Raw genomic sequence first — 17,467 nt, 5'->3', positions numbered from 1 at the left:
AAAGTACATAGTATTCTACAAACATCACTTTTCGTGACTTTTCAAGGGGAGTATTTTCAGGGAGAAATGTCTTCAGTTTTGGAAAAACTTCTTTTAATTGTACTTTCTTTTCCTCCAGGGAGGCCAACTCTTAATTTCTTTTCATAGAAATAGTGGGGGCTTAATGTTTTCCCATAATATTTTGGGTTCTTAGTTCTGAAATTAAACAATGATAAACTTGATTACCTAACACACAAATGTGGTTTGAGCTTGTGCTGAACCAAGTGCGTATTTAGGTTCTGCGTTAGTTTAAACCCTTGGCCAGGGTTTGGAGACAGGTATGGAAATTAGTCATGTTGGCTTCTGCTTTGATATTTTTTGTACTTTTTTGGGATACATTTTCAAAGGAGGAAAATGTTAGAATTTTTAGCAGTTAAGGCTCTACCTTTAATGAGAGGAATGAGCATCTTTGCTTCAGTATCAAAGGAAAAGCTGAGATGAATATGTGGTACTCCTCTGTTGATAAACCTGGATCAGTAAAGTTGTGTTATGAATTCATTGTCTTTCCTATTTATAACCCTCTTATATAGGAAGTGGAGGGGAGAAATATTTCTTTTCTCACCCATCACTAGGTTCATGGCTGAGGCACCTATGTTTCTGGATCAAACCGAGGGTTGGGCTGCTTATTCTCGTGGCCCAGTAATGCGATTCAGATGAACTGGGAAAGAAGGGAGATTATTTCTGTAACTGGTTATAGGGAGAAGGCCTGGAAGATATCGCCAGACTAATTCAAAATTACATATGTTTATATGTATATATATGTTTATGTGTAAGTGTGCATTTATCTAAATACATAAATGATTAACTTCTAATCTGTAACTAAGATCTGAGTCCTGAAGACCTTCCTCTGGAGCCTCAGTAAATTTACTTTATCTAAATGGGTCCAGGTGCTGGGGTGATTACTCTTGTCTTGTCTCCTGGTAAATCATGGAGGTCTGGGAAGTTCCTTCGGACCTCCAATAAACTTGTTTGTGGAGGTCTGGGGAGTTTCTTCAGACCCCCAATAAAACTTGTTTAGTCCTAAACTGGTCCTTTAAGAATTCCTTCGTTATCTTGTCATGCTTCAAGGCCCAGGAAAGGCCTGGGCAAATGCTTGGTGGGCTTTTGTTACATTCCAGCCTTTGTATAAAGACCCTGGTTCTATCAGCTTTTAATATTTAACCACTCAGTCAATGCTGAAACAGTTGTTATGGAGACCTGGCCTGCCACATCTGTAAGAAAAGACAGATTTACAAAAGAATAGCTTACAAATTTATTTAATATTTGCAGTGGCCTGGTCATAGCTCACCCGGAAAATAAATACTCAAAGCTTAAGAGAAATATATATTTTTGTTGTAGAATTGTTGGTGAGGATGATGGAGGGAAACTTTTTACTCCTGAAGAATATGAAGAATACAAAAGAAAAGTTTTACCTCTGCGCTTACAAAACAGATTATTTGTGAGCTGGCGGTCACCAACAGGGATGGATTGTAAACTTGTGGGCCCAGAGACACTGTGTTTTTGTACACATAGGTAAGACACTTTATTGCAAAGTTTTTTGATAATTAGAAAATAAAAAGCTAAGCATATCTTACGTCTACAAATTGTAATGATTGAGAAACATTTAACAATTGTCCTTTATATAGTAGAGTAGAAATTATCAGCTGGGGATGGTGGCTCACATCTATGTTATCCCAGAACTTTGGGAGGCCGAGGCAGGAGGACTGCTTGAGCCCAGGAGTTTAGTCTGCAGTGAGCTGTGATTGTGCAACTGCATTCCAGCCTGGGTGACAGAGAGTGAAACCTTGTCTCTTAAAAAACAAAAATGGGCCAGGCGCAATGGCTCGCGCCTGTAATTCCAGCACTTTGGGAGGCTGAGGTGGGTAGATCACGAGGTCAGGAGTTCGAGACCAGTCTGGCCAACATAGTGAAACCTTGTCTCTACTAAAAATACAAAAAATTAGCCGGGTGTGGTGGCATGCGCCTGTAATCCTAGCTACATGGAAGGCTGAGACAGGAGAATTGCTTGAACATGGGAGGTGAGGTTGCAGTGAGCTGAGATCACGCCACTGCACACCAGCCTGGGCGACAGTGTGAGACTCTGTCTCAAAACAAAACAAAACAGAACAAAAAACCCCACAAAAATTATCTAAAGGTTTTTAAAGCTATAATTAAAAATTTTCCATCATATCCTGTTAGCGCTCATCCTGGAGTCTATCACCTTAAGCAATTCTCTTGCCATTGGTAAAAATGTTTGGTGGCCCTGTGGCTTTGTCAGGGGTCTTTCAGTTTGACTGGGGAGCAGAGTCTACCGACATCTCACATCATTGGAGAAGGTAGGGAATGGGTCATCAGATTGAGGAACTATAAGTGTTGCCTGAATTGACCCACACTGATCATGCTGTCCATCTGTAAGTATAAACATTTCTCCTCAAATATACTAATTGCCTTTTATACCTTAAGAATCTGCTGTGTTGATACCTTTCTTTAAACAAACAAGCACACTGCTTTGCATTACAAATGGTCATGTTCCAAGAAAAGTGCCTAAAGGAAAGGAAATAAGCGAGGCTCCAGTTTTTGACTTGAGCTGTCTGTATCTGAAGTTTGCGTTTTGCTGTGTGTATGCTCTACTTTAAATTTTGCTGCCGTCTCACAGTTGTAAAGTTCAGAATACCTAAGCTGCTTCACAGGAAAGTCTCTGAACCTGTTCCATGTTTTCAGGCAGCAACTTTAACTTTCGGTTCCAAGAGGAACCACCCTATTCTGATAGCAATTTCTGGGGCCCTTTCACAGAGACTCTTTGTATAGTTGCTATTTACAGAGTTGCAGTTTGCCAAAGTTTGTTAGGCAGTTGCTAGGATGAGTAATGTTGTATATAGATTGACTATAAATTTATTTAGCAACCCCAACTAAAAACACTGAGGAGGAATGGAGGATAAGGGATGTGCTGATATCTTTCAGAATTAAAGAGGGGCTTGGCAAGTTTGTGATAGTTTTGTAATTTATTGTTACACAAATTTAGTGCCACTTTCTAATCTCTGTATAACTTACACAGCATGGACTTGAACATCAGAATTGATCCAACTCAACTTTTTTTTTTTTTTTCGAGACAGGGTCTTACTCTGTCACTCAGGTTGGCTCATTGTAGCCTTGACCTCCTGGGCCCAAGCGATCCTTCGACCTCAGCCTCCCAAGTAGCTGGGACCACAGGCGTGTGCCACCACATCCAGTTAATTTTTGTATTTTTTTGTAGAGAAGCGGTTTGGCTTTGTTGCCCAGACTGGTCTGGAACTCCTGGGCTCAAGTTATCTGTCTACCTCGGGCTTTCCAAAGTACCCAGATTACACATGTGCGCCACCATGCTCAGCTGACCCAACTCAACTTTGATGGAGAAGTTATTATATTTAGTACTGATCCACTCAGTGAGATTTATTCCAAACTTTTCCCCCCACTATAAAAGTGATATATGATTATTAAGGAAAGTGGGGGATATATAGAAACATAGAATATATTCTATATAAAATATATAGAAGCAGCTCACTACCCAAAGCCAGCTGCTAGTTTTTTTTTTTACAATATCTGTATGACTTTTTCTTTTTCTTTTTCTTTCTTTCTTTTTCTTTCTCTCTTTCTTTCCTTTCTTTCTTTCTTTCTTTTCTTTCTTTCTTTCTTTCTTTCTTTCTCTCTCTCTCTCTCTCTCTCTCTCTCCTTCCTTCCTTCCTTCCTTCCTTCCTTCCTTCCTTCCTTCCTTCCTTCCTTCCTTCTTTCTTTCTCTTTCTTTTTTTTGAGATGGAGTTTCACTCTTGTTGCCCACGCTGGAGTGCAATGGCGCGATCTCAGCTCACTACAACCTCTGCCTCGTGAGTTCAAGCGATTCTCCTGCCTCAGCCTCCCGAGTAGCTGGGATTACAGGCATGCACCATCATGCCCGGCTAATTTTGTATTTTTAGCAGAGACTGGGTTTCTCCATGTTGGCCAGGCTGGTCTCGAACTCCCAGCCTCAGGTGATCCACCTGCCTTGGCCTCCCAAAGTGCTGGGATTACAGGCATGAGCCACTGTACCCGGCCTGACTTTTTCTTTATATGGTTCATTTAACTGTTGTTAAGTATGTGTGTGCATAAAATACTGAGCCACTTTTTAATGACAGAATCATAGAAATATGTTTCCACGTTGTTATGTGCTGATCAAAAACAAGATTTTTAATACCTGCCAGTTAGTCCAGCTAGTCCAGTGGTGTTTATCTGTGTTCTCCGGAGCTGTGAGGGAGCCTTGGGGGTGTGCCAGGTGGAAGGGCAGGTTTGGAGAAGGGGAAACTCTATTCTGTTCTTCCTCTTGCTTTAACCAATTCTGCATTTGTTTTATGTATTCTGGTTCTATAAAAGATTTTATTTGACAAAAGGGTTTCACTACTAAAAGGTTTGAAAACTGTTGTCTAGTAATTTACTTACTGGTTCTCTTATGTTTTCTGGGTGTGTGTATAATGTAGCTGATGTAAGTACTATTGCTAATATTATTGGTATGCGTAAAGCTTTTTCTATATATGGAATTATTTTCTTAGGGTATATTTTCCAAAAATGAAATTTCTGGTTCAAAGAATGGACCTTTTCAAGTTTCTTGAAACATTATTAAATAGAATTTGTTCTTTTGTAACACTCTTTTTTTTTTTTTTTTTGAGACAGAGCCTCGCTCTGTTGCCCAGGCTGGAGTACAGTGGTGCCATCTCAGCTTACTGCAACCTCTGCCTCTCGGGTTCAAGGGATTCTCCTGCCTCAGCCTCCCGAGTAGCTGGGACTACAGGCATGCACCACCGTGCCGGGCTAATTTTTTTATTTTTAGTAGAGATGGGGTTTCATCATGTTGCCCAGGTTGGTCTCGAACTCCTGAGCTCAAGCGGTCCACCTGCCTTGGCCTCCCAAAGTGCTGGGATTACAGGCATGTGCCACCGGCTCTTGGCCCTTTCATAACACTCTTGATAGCATTGTGTATTACATATAGTTTTAAAAAACTTTGACTCTTTCCTAAGTTGAAACGGTATCTCATTTTAATTTGCATTTCTTTTTTTTTTTTTTTTTCTTTTGAGACGGAGTCTTACTCTGTTGCCCAGACTGGAGTGCAGTGGCGTGATCTTGACTCACTGCAAGCTCTGCCTCCTGGGTTCATGCCATTCTCTTGCCTCAGCCTCCCAAGTAGCTGGGACTACAGGCGCCCACCACCACGCTTGGCTAATTTTTTGTGTTTTTAGTAGAGACAGGGTTTCACCGTGTTAGTCAGGATGGTCCTGATCTCCTGACCTCGTGATCCTCCCGCCTCGGCCCCCCAAAGTGCTGGGATTACAGGCGTGAGCCACCCCGCCTGGCCTTTAATTTGCATTTCTTTGATTAATATTGAGAATAATAAATTTAGTATTATTTTACTGAATATCACCTATGAGAAGAAAGTGAGTGATCTATTTAAGAAAATTACAGTACTATAAGAAGGAGCTTTGGCTTTCAAAAATATTGATTATTTTGAAGTCAAAAGTTATATTAAAATAAATTACATCAATAAACGTTTATTGAATATATTTCTGTTTTAAGTAGCAAACATGCAAATACATTTAAGTAATGCACTTTGATAAAAATAACATTGGTAAAGAACTTTTTCTTTTCTTTTTTTTTTTTTTGAGACGGAGTTTCGCTCTTGTTGCCCAGGGTGGAGTGCAATGGTGCGATCTGGGCTCACCGCAACCTCTGTCTCCTGAGTTCAAGCAATTCTCCTGCCTCAGCCTCCTGAGTAGCTGGGGTTACAGGCATGTGCCACAATGGCCAGCTAATTTTTTATTTTTGGTAGAGACGGGGTTTCTCTATATTGGTCAGGCTGGTCTCGAACTCCCGACCTCAGGTGATCTGCCCGCCTTGGCCTCCCAAAGTGCTGGGATTACAGGTGTGAGCCACTGCGCCCAGGCTGAACTTTTTCATATCTTAGGCTGTGCTTCTCTATTAAGGAATCTGTAGAGGTAAGTATTTTAAGGAAATTATATAATTATTCTTTGTATTGCTGTGAAACAGCTTCTTAAATAACTAAAAATAGAAATCTAAAAGAGTGAAGATTTCCTCTGACCAAAGCAACATAGGTGATACAAGTACTATATGTAGGAGAGTTTATTTTCACCTTACTATGAAGAATAATAAAGCAATAATAATTTAAAAAATCATATCTGCCTTTAATATAATAGAAATTGTAATTTTTGATAATACTTGTGTTTATATTTCTCTCTCTCTCTCCTTTTTTAGGTATAAACAACATAAAACTGACTTGGAAATGATTCCTCAGCAGCGCCCCATTGATCTGCCCTGCCAAGTGACTGGCTGCCAGTGCAGGGCTTACCTTTATGTCCCCTTGAATGGTAGCCAGCCCATTCGCTGCAGGTGCAAGCACTTTGCTGATCAGCACAGTGCTGCGCCTGGCTTTACATGCAATACATGTGAGTTATATTGTTATAAACACATAAACTCAGAATGTTTATATGTCTTCCTTGAATATTTAACGTGCCTTTGTACTAGTTATAGAGTTAATAATCAGTTGTATTAGTTGTAGAGTTAATATTCAGTTATAGCGTTAATATTAAACAACTAAGGAAAATTCAATGGATAGATACTCTAAGATTTCATTTTTGTGGAAGAACTCAGAGTTAATGGTATGCTTGATAATCATAAACCCTCATCTCATGTAGTTCAGATAATTTAAGTAATAGTAATGGATTTTAAAGAATTACCAGATGTGATCTGATTCAAATTTTTGAATATGGGAGTTTAATCAACTAAATTCTATTCATATTTTTTAAAAAAGCATTTTATAAGTCAAAAAATTTTTATGGTTTGCTGATAGATTAACATAGCACGATCATTTTAATGCTTTGTATGCAGTAATACCCTTACCTTAATACCTGTACCCAAATTCCAACCTCTACCCCTTTTGCCCTTGCACTGGATCATCCATTGGTAGGTAGAGTGCTAGTCCATTAGTTTCCTTCAGGAGATAGTCAGTCCAGTTGTTTTTATAGTAGTTTGAGTTGAAATCTTATGATGAAGTATGTAACAAAACATTTTTAATGACAGTGGCAGGAATAAATGTTTCATTGGCTGAATATGGAAGTAGTTGGAAAAAACTGATTTATTTATATGCCTTGGTTCATATATATATATATATATATATTTTTTTTTTTTTTTTAATGGAGTTTTGCTCTTGTCACCCAGGCTGGAGTATAGTGGTATCATCTCGGCTCACTGCAACCTCTGCCTCCAGGGTTCAAATGATTCTCCTGCCTCAGCCTCCCATGTAGCTGAGATTATAGGCACCCACCACGACGCCCGGCTAATTTTTGTATTTTTAGTAGAGACGGGGTTTTGCCATGTTGGCCAGGCTGTTCTCAAATCCCTGACCTCAAGTGATCTGCCCGCCTCGGCCTCCCAAAGTGCTGGGATTCCAGGCGTGAGCCACCACCATGCCTGGCTGTTCCCATATGTGTTCGTCAGAGGTGTGAATGGGTAAAGATTTTGTTAATGGTATATTCTGGCCTCCATTACAATATGGCTTGATCTTTTTATAGAACAACTTTGTTAAGATGTAATTCATATGTCATACAATTAACCTATTTAAAATGTGCAGTTTAATGATTTTTAATATATAATCATGAATGTTGTGTAACCACCAGCACAATACATTTCAGAACATTTTTCTCACCCCAAAAAGAAACTCCATATTCACTTGGAGTCATTCCTTACTTTTCTCTCTCCCCAGCCCTAGACAACCCATAATCTACCTTCTGTTTCTGGATTTGCCTCTTCTGGACGTTTTATATAAATAGAATCATAGAATATGTGGTCTTTTGTGACTGGCTTCTTTCATTTAGCATGATGTTTTCATGATTCATCCATGTAGCCTATATCAATACTTCTTTCCTTTTTATTGCTGAACAAGATTCTACTACACCCTTTCTGTGTCTACAGGTTGGCCTTCCAATTTGGCTTTTATGGGGAGTTGATCTGTAGGAAGATTTCTACATTATCTCTTCACCTGGTCCTGGCCACCGGGCTGTCCCCGCCATGCCTGCTTATAATTCAGTTTTTGAGGAAAGGGTCTGCATTACCTGGCTCTTCAATTTCTTTTAGTCCTTGTTGTGTTTTGCAGTTTTTTTTTTTTCCTGTGTTGTATCCGGTTACTACTTCAGCATGTTTTAGAAGTAAGAACAGTGGCTAGGAAGGAGTTCAGTGGCTGGAGGTAAGAGTTACAGGGGCCAGAGGATCTAGATTCAGCTGGCTTTTGCCAGACTAAGTGTCTTTAGGGTAGACAACATAGTACCTTTAAGAATTTAACTCCCTTTACATCTTGATTCAGGTTCCAAGTGTTCAGGATTCCATAGCTGCTTCACTTGTGCTTGTGGTCAGCCTGCATATGCCCATGACACAGTAGTGGAAACTAAGCAAGAAAGATTGGCTCAGGGAAAACCAGTGGGACAGGATGTTCCTTATGCAGCCATGGGAGGATTAACTGGTTTCAGCTCGCTGGCGGAAGGCTACATGCGGTTAGATGACAGTGGGATTGGTAAGTGATACTATATGAAATGTGAGCCCATCGTGTTGTTTTTATGTGTGCTAACGATAGTGAAGCCTTGTATTTGTTAAGCAATTTATAGTATTTTTCTTTCAGAAAACATTCTCTCATTTGATTTTTATTTTTTAAAAGAGGTTTTTAAGATTTTTATTTTATTTTTTATTTTTTCAGACCTATTTAGTATTCATAAAAGAGGTTTTATTGCTACTATACCATGTATTGTCATTATAGAATTTAGAAAGCATGTGGCAGAGATCATTCCCATCCCAATACTTGTACTCAAATTTGAATCCACTCTCTATTGTTTGTAATAGCTGAATAATATTTATTTTATTTGATATGATATAGTTTACCTGTTACTCTACTGTATGTAACTTATGCTATTATATCCATTTCATTTTGGAAACAATAGGCTTATGTTCATGTGTGTATATGAACATACATGTCTATACATGTAATCACTTCTGTAGTAAAATATGTATGTGTGTGCACACACATATATCTTCTTGCATACATATATGTTGTAAATAATATAGGGAGAGTTTAATAGGATCTATTCTAAACTATAAAAGGTAGATGGATCCTTCTGAGAGCTGAGTGGGACTGGGGAGCAGAATGTGTTCCCTGTCCACTTGAAACACTTGTGTGTAAGTTTTTTTTTTCTTTTTTACAGCAAGCATGTATTTTTTCATTTAAAAATTACATAAATACAAGTGTATATTTTCTTTTTGAGATGGAGTTTTGCTCTTGTTGCCCAGGCTGGAGTGCAATGGCGCGATCTTGGCTCACCACAACCTCCGCCTCCCGGGTTCAAGCGATTCTCCTGCCTCAGCTTCCCAAGTAGCTGGGACTACAGGCATGCACCACCATGCCCGGCTAATTTTGTATTTTTAGTAGAGATGGGGTGTCTCCATGTTGGTCAGGCTGGTCTCAAACTCCCGAGCTCAGGTGATCTGCCCGCCTTAGCCTCCCAAAGTGCTGGGATTACAGGCTTGAGCCACCATGCCAGGCCCATACAAGTGTATATTTTCTTGTAAAAGATTCAAACAATAGAAATTAAGTGGAAAAAAAAAAAAAGAAAGTAAGTGCAAAGCACCCTTGAATACTTCTCTTTGTCTGATTCTTTCCCCGAGGGTAATTTGCTATCATCAATTAATTTTTCTCTTTAACATACAATTTTACAATTTACTTTTTAATTTTAAAAAATTATTTGTATTTATTGTTTAAGAGATAGGGTCTTGCTATGGTGGTAGGCTAGGTTTGAACTCCTGGGTTCAAGCGATCCTCCAGTCTCAGCCTTCCTAGTAGCTGGGATTACAGGCATGCATCACCATACCTGGCTTTACTTTTTTTTTAACTTAGAAAAATGTGAAGGCCTATTGTGTCAGGACACACAAGTCTACTTCATTCTTTTTAACTGCTGTATGGTATTCCACACTGTAGATAAAGCAGTTTATCTAACCATTTCCTTGTTCATGGCATTTAGATTTCCATCTTTGAATTTGTCTGACTGTATCCTTGTATGAATTTGACTCTAAGGTAGATACAGAGAAATAAAACTATTGGAGCGTGTTAACCTGTAAAATTCTAATACATTCTGCCAAAATGTCCTCCAAAAATGCTCTGCTTGTTTTTACTTCCTCTACTGATGCTTTAGCTTGCCTGTTTCCTCACATTTAGGCTAATCATTGATATTATTAAACTTGATTTTTTTGCCAGCCTGATGTGTAAAATTGTTATTGTTGTTTCAATTTGATGTCCTTGGTTATTAGTGAGATAGGGATCTTTTCATATTTATTGGCCATTTCACTTTCTGTGAACTTCCTATTCATATCCCTTGCTCATTTTTTTGTTTTTATCTTTTATCATTGACTTATAGGAAGTCTTTTTATATATTCTGTATATTTGTTTTTTGTTATTTATTTTGCAGACATTTTCTCCCAACCTGTCTTTTGTCTCTTAACTTAATTTTTTTTTCTTTGCAGTTTAGAAATTTTGGAGACAGGCCTTTCATATTTCAGTTTTATAAATATATTCTCCTGCATTTTAATACTTTTTTATGTTTAGCTTTTTCACATATCTGTAATTTATTTTTTGTGAAAGTATGAGGTAGACGTTTCTAACTTCAGTTTTTGTCTAAATTGATGGCCAGTTATTCAAGCACCATTCTTTCCCAAATCATTTGAAACGCTACCATATTCTTTATTTTTATTTTACCTTAAGTTCTGGGATACATGTGCAGAACATGCAGGTTTGTTACCTAGGTATACATGTGCCATGGTGATCTGCTGCACCTGTCAACCCATCATCTAGGTTTTAAGCCCTGCATGCATTAGCTATTTGTCCTAATGACCTCCCTCCACTCACCTCCCACCCTCTGACAGGCCCCTGTGTGTGATGTTGCCCTCCTTGTGTCCATGTGTTCTCATTGTTCAACTCCCACTTGTGAGTGAGAACATGCGGTGTTTAGTTTTCTGTTCCTGCATTAGTTTGCTGAGAATGATGGCTTCCAGCTTCATCCATGTCCCTGCAAAGTACATGAACTCATTCTTTTTTATGGCTGCATAGTATTCCATGGAAACTCTACCATATTCTGTCATATTCTCCATTTCGTACCATTGGCCCATTTGTCTATCCTGTGCCAATATTATATATTGATATAATATATATTTTTTATGATAGCTTCCTGGTGTGTCATGATATTTGATATGGTAAATTCCTCCTGTTTGTGATTGTTTTCAAGATTGTCTTGATATTTTTGTGCATTTTCTCTTCTAGATAATTTTATAACTAGCTTGTTAAATGTCATAAGTAAATTCTTTTGCGGTTTTATGGGTGCATAATTGTGTTAGGCTCAAACAACAGCTAAAGAAAACCCAACTACCAGTGTCAAAAAATAATGATGATGATGATTGTGTTTGATGACTGCAGCGTTGTACTACCAGCAGTTGTTTGAGCCACATCACATATATTACTTCACTTAATCCTAACAACAACTCTATGAGTTCGATTATTATTCCTATTTTACAGATGAGGATACGCAGCACAGAGAAGTAAAATAACTTGCTCAGTGTTATTCAACTAGGAAGTAGCAGGGTGGGATTCAACCCGAAGATTTCTGTGGGCTCCCTAGTCTGCCACATTGTTGGCTATTTGTGTACAGCTACTATATTGTTTTCATTACTGCAGCTTTATAATAAATAAATTAGTTAATATTTATGACTTCATTTTATTGCTTCAGAATTTTCCCGACCTATTGTTATGTTTTAATCCTTTTGGAACTTTGGCATCATTTTGTTAAGGTATAAAAACTCTATTATTTTAATTGAGATCACTTTGAATATGTAGATGAATGTAGAAATAATTTTTTTTTTTAAAGATGGGGTTTTGCTTTGTTTCCCAGGCTGGGCTGCGGTAGTATGATTATAGCTCACTACAGCCTTGAACTCCTGGGCTCAAGCAGTCCTCCTACCCAACCTCCCGACTAGCTGTAACTATGGACGCATGCCACTATGCCTGGCTAATATTTTACATTTTATATTTTTTTTAGAGACAAAGTCTTACTATGTTGCTCAGGTTCGTCTCAAACTCCTAAGCTCAAGTAATCCTCCCAACTCAGACTCCTGAGTAGCTGGGACTACAGGTGTGAGCCACCATGTAGAATTGATATTTTTAAATATTGTCTTTTCATTTATTTGTCATCTGTGCAGCTAAGTGGAATTCTGAAGTTGTTTTCCCAGAAGTCTTGCACAATCTTATTAAGTTTATTTCTAGGTATTTAATTTTTTTTGAGATGGAATCTTGCTCTGTCTCCCAGGCTGGAGGGCAGTGGCACGATCTTGGCTCACTGCAATGCAATCTCTGCCTCCTGAGTTCAAGTGATTCTCCTGCCTCAGCCTCCTGAGTAGCTGGAATTACAGGCGTGTGCCACCATGCCAAGCTAATTTTTGCATTTTTAGTAGAGGCGTGGTTTCACCATGTTGGCCAGGCTGGTCTCGAACTCCTGACCTCAGGTGATTTGCTTGCCTCGGCCTCCCAAAGTGCTGGGATTACAGGTGTGAGCCACTATTCCTGGCCAATTTTTTTTCATTGGTATCATACATGAGATATTTTTTCTTCCATTATATTTTCTTACTGATTATTGTTTGTAAAAAAGCAAAAGTGTTTCATTGCTTTTGTTACCATTCTTATTACTTAATCTTAGAGTTTTTACTCAATTTTTAGTTTATTTTATAAAAATGTTTTTGCCTCTTCCTGTCCAATATTTATAACTCTTCTTATTCTTGACTAGCCAAAATGGCTAGTACTTCCAGAACAATGCTAAATAATGGTGGTAGCTGGCATCTTTGCCCTTTAGTGACTTCTAGTATTTTAACACTAAATATCTTCAAGGTATAGTCATGTGCCACTAAACGATGGGGATACATTCTGGAAAATGCATTGTTAGTTGATGTTTGTTATGTGAACGTCATAGAGTGTACTTACATCAACCTAGATGGTAGAGCGTACTACACACCTAGCTACATGGTACAGCCTTTTGTTCCTAGGCAACAAACTTGTTCATCATGCTACTGTACTGAATGCTGTAGACAATTGTAACACAATGGTGAGTATTTGTATATCTAAATTTTTCTAAATATAGAAAAGGTACAGTAAAAATATGGCATAAAAAATAAAATGGGCCGTGTGCAGTGGCTTATGCCTGTAATCCCAGCATTTTGGGAGGCTGAGGCAGGCAGATCGCTTGAGCCCAGAAGTTTGAGACCAGCCTGGGCAACATGGCGAAACCCTGTCTCTACAAAAATACAAAAAATTAGCTGGGCCTGGTATTGTGTGTGTGCCTGTAATCCCAGCTACTTGGTGAGGGCTGAGTGAGAGGATCACCTGAGCCTGGGATGTAGAGGTTGCAATGAGCTGTGATGGCACTGTTGCCCTACAGCCTGGGTGACAGAGTGAGACCCTGCCTCAAAATAAATAAATAAAATGTTACACTTTTATAGGGCAGCTCTGTTATAATCTTATGGGGCCACCATTGTATATGCAGTCCATTGTTGACCAAAATGTCTTATGTAACACATGATTTCATAGGGATAGAAAACCTCTTCCTTTTGGTCCATGAAAGAAGGTGGGGTGAAGAAAGGTGAGAGTAAGGAGAGGAAACGTAAGATGTTTTTGTTCTGATTTCAGGTATAGAGGAACCTAGGGGCCGAGGGACTCCAGATTTTTAGCCATGTAGATACCTAGACCAAGGAAACCTCTTGCTGGAATTTGGTTCTTTTTTGATGTGGAAGGAGTCCATAATTCCCAGCTCTCTGGGAGTGTGGGAAGGCAGCTGACCTGTGAGTCAGTGGGCCAGTCATGCCATCTATCATAGCAGGGGGCAGAGCTGGAGGTGGGTCCCCTAAGCTGGGGGACTCAATAGAGGAAGTGCCAGGTATTGAGGGAGTCTATACTTACTGTGGGAGCAAGCATGAGGCTACCAGGCCCTATCAAGCTGAAAGACCAACTTACTAAATACAAGTCGAGCATTTGAGATCAGTAGCACATGCAGCCGCCAGAGGGCAGCACAAGGACCTGCGTGGGCCAGAGCCCATTCTCCCATATTCCCACATGCCCCATGGGAGCCACTGGGGATAGGAGCGGGGAGAGACAGAGCAATCGTCCCACACTGTTTATGTTATAAGATGGGGCTAACTTCTAACCCAGTTAGGACCAAAAGTTCACTTTCTTCACCTGTGGTATAGAGATAGCAGTGTTGGGGGAAGGTGGTGGTTTGTGAAGAAGATAGAGCAGCTACACATTTTCTCCGCAGCTTCCTTCCTTTCGGTCCAAAAGTCAATGTATTTAGCAATTAGTCTTTGTAGTTTATGGTTTGGAGTTGTGGGTGTTTCCTCATTTCATTGAAGAAGGTACTTTCTTCTTTATTTTTCTTACTTTGTTTTTAGATGGTTTCCTAGTAAGGAATAGAGTAAAAATACACTTATTCTACCCTTTTCAGCCAGAGGTTCCTTATTGTGAATGTCTTGCTTTTGATAGTGTTTTATAACAATTATATATTAGGGTTTTGAACTTCTATGCTAACATAGGTACATAATATTCTTTTTTTTCTGTGAAAAAGTTCTCAGAAATGTGCAGAATACTTTTATTCATTTGCTTTTACTTTATATGTCAGACAAAAATCTAAATAAAAAGAGTCTCACTGTGTTGCCCAGGCCGGATCCAGTGAAGTGATGTGATCATAGCTCACTGCAGCCTCAAATTCCTGGGCTCAAGTGATCTTCCTGCTTTACCTTTCCAAGTAGGTAGGACTACAGGCACACACCACCATGTCCAACTAATTTTTGTATTTTTTTTTTTTTTTTTTTGGTAGAGATGGGGGTCTCCCTATGTTGCCAAGACTGGTCTTGAACTCCTGGCCTCAAGTAATCCTCTTGCTTTGGCTTTCCAAAGTGTTGGGATTACAGGCATGAGCCATTACACCTAGTCTAAATTTTTTTTTATAGAAGGAATTTCTAATAATTCTGCTGAGGTTCCAATTTATTTTACATTAGAAGTAATAACTTGTTTGTATCCCTGTAAATATTTAATTTTTATTCTCCATGTATTGTTTTCTCAGGTGCACCTTCAGTTGAATTTTTAGAATCTCCCATTACGGCAGTAGACAACCCATTCCTAAAAGCATTTCAAGCATCATCCAGTTCTTCTCCAGGAACATTAACAGATGGTAATGAAATGAAGTTTAGAACTGTTTTTGGATGTAGTAAATTGGAATACGGAGCTTTGATTTGTTTTCTAGGCATCTCTCTTTTTTTCATTATTACGATAATTTAACTTCAAGTTAAGCTATCATTTTACTTTCTTTTATGTAAGCCACACACTGAGAAAAAGCAAGCAACTTCATTTTGTATTGGGAAAAATAGGTAACTCCGAGAATGTGGAGGATTCTGACACTACTGTAATTTGAAGTTTTAAACCTTGTTCTGGTACATGCTGTTGCTCTGGTGTTTGAATAAGAGGGCCCTCTGGCGGACTAATTGCCTTTGGGTTTTCCCAAAGAGGCATAATCCAGTGATAACAATAGGTTAGCAGGGTTTTATCATTTATAAATTAAGAGCAAGTAGAATTCATTTTTAAGCACCAGTATTCTGTATTTTCCTTACTGAAAACAAGAAGAATGAATTTGTATGACTTATTAGGTATTTAAAATTTAGTATTTTAGAATATTTTAAAATGAGAATTTTCTTTATCTGTATTTTCATACACCTAGACATTCCCCACAAGGGATTTCAAGGCTGCTTGCAAAAACAACATACAACTTAGTACATAATGATAAAATATATATAGAAGTAAGAAGCCAAGAAAAGGACACAGCTGTGGCAGCTTTCAAGGTTGTTGTAATTGCTTTGTTTAAACTTCAGTTTTGACTGAGTTTAGTGGCAGCCAAGACACAGAGGAAAGTGCAGTCAATTAAATGCTTTTCTTTATTAGACAGGAGGAAGCCTGAGTTCCTCAGTGCTAGTGAATGTTACACCAATGCTGGATTTTTTTTTTTTTTTTTTTTTTTTTTTTTTTTGAGACAAGTTCTCTCTCTGTTGTCCAAGCTGGTGTGCAGTAGTGTGACCATGGCTCACTGTTACCTTGAACTCCAGGGCTCAAGTGATCTTCTGCCTCAGCCTTCCACGTAGCTAGGAGTACAGGTGTGCCACTACACCTGGGTAATTAAAAAAGCTTTTTTTGCAGCAGCAGCAGCAGGGTCTTGCTATGTTGACTAGGCTGATCTCAAACTCCTGGCCTCAAGCTATCCTCCTGCCTCAGCTTCCCAAAGCACTGGGATTATAACTCTATGTCACTGCTCCTGGCATGGCATGCTGGATTTTAAGTCAGTATAGTGACCCTCAGTGATTAGTGGCCAAGGCAAAAGATTTTTTTCAGCAAATACAGCAGACAGTTGTTTGTTTCTGATAGTCACCTTTTCCTTTTTTTTTTTTTTTGAGACAGAGTCTTGCTCTGTTACCCAGGCTGGAGTATAGTGGTGTGATCTTGGCTCACTGCAACCTCCGCCTCCCTGGCTCAAGTGATCTCCCACCTCAGCCTCCTGAGTAGCTGGGACTACAGGAATGCACCACCATGTCCAGCTAAATTTTGAATTTTTTGTAGAGAGAGGGTTTTGTCATGTTGCCCAGGCTGGTCTTGAACTCCTGAGCTCAAGCAATCCACCTGCCTCCACCTCCCAAAGTGCTGGGACTACAGGCGTGAATCACTGCACCTGGCCTGATAGTCACCTTTGAAGAGTTATGATATATAATTTTACTAGATAAATGGTAATATGCCATTATAATGCAACTCAATGTAGATGAGTCTGGAAGAGGCTTGGCTCACATGGTCCCACATGATCCAGGGTTTCCAGAGGATTGGGTAGATAACACTTATTCTAAGAATCCCTTCTTACTCTTCTCACTAAGACTTTTGTCAAAGATAGTCAACAGACTGTAGCTGTACTCTGTGGTGATTGTCTGGAGTTACATGTTGCTGATTGAGGCTGAATTCATATGCTTTAGAAACTAGAAGCACAAGTGTTCAAGTTGCTAGTCTGCTTTGGAAATGAAGGGACCCAGTGAAGACATTCACTCGCAATGAAGGTGTACTTTTCTATGAAATTAGGCTCTTGGGATACCTACCAAGAAAACCAGATGTTTTCCTACTGAAGCAATTTAAAAAATTCCTTTCAGCATATAAATTAGTGCTTGATCCATTTTACAAAGTGAGTACTGTAAGAAATGTATAAAATAGTTCAGTTTTGAAACATTTTGAAGCAGGTACTGTCATTACTATGGCTGCCTATACCAAGTCTCAATA

General features: G+C 39.0%; 1 protein-coding gene across 5 annotated transcripts in view; it reads left to right on the top strand.

Moving 5' to 3' along the window:
• The window catches only part of FAM221A (family with sequence similarity 221 member A), a 31,000-nt gene that overhangs the window by 2,987 nt on the left and 10,546 nt on the right, over positions 1–17,467 (top strand). For 2 of the 5 annotated variants that reach the window (XM_055272419.2, XM_055272421.2), the window contains exons 2-5: positions 1,378–1,551; positions 6,292–6,482; positions 8,396–8,602; positions 15,228–15,335. In XM_055272419.2, the coding sequence (XP_055128394.1) occupies positions 1,378–1,551; positions 6,292–6,482; positions 8,396–8,602; positions 15,228–15,335 (680 nt within the window). The remainder of the gene's footprint in view (positions 1–1,377; positions 1,552–6,291; positions 6,483–8,395; positions 8,603–15,227; positions 15,336–17,467) is intronic. The other 3 variants (XM_055272422.2, XM_055272420.2, XM_055272423.2) reach the window with 3 other exon arrangements.

Source organism: Symphalangus syndactylus, chromosome 3 (assembly GCF_028878055.3).
Source record: "Symphalangus syndactylus isolate Jambi chromosome 3, NHGRI_mSymSyn1-v2.1_pri, whole genome shotgun sequence".
Lineage (NCBI taxonomy): Eukaryota > Metazoa > Chordata > Mammalia > Primates > Hylobatidae > Symphalangus > Symphalangus syndactylus.
Note: the sequence above shows the minus strand (reverse complement) of the source record. Positions and strands in the feature narration are given on the sequence as shown.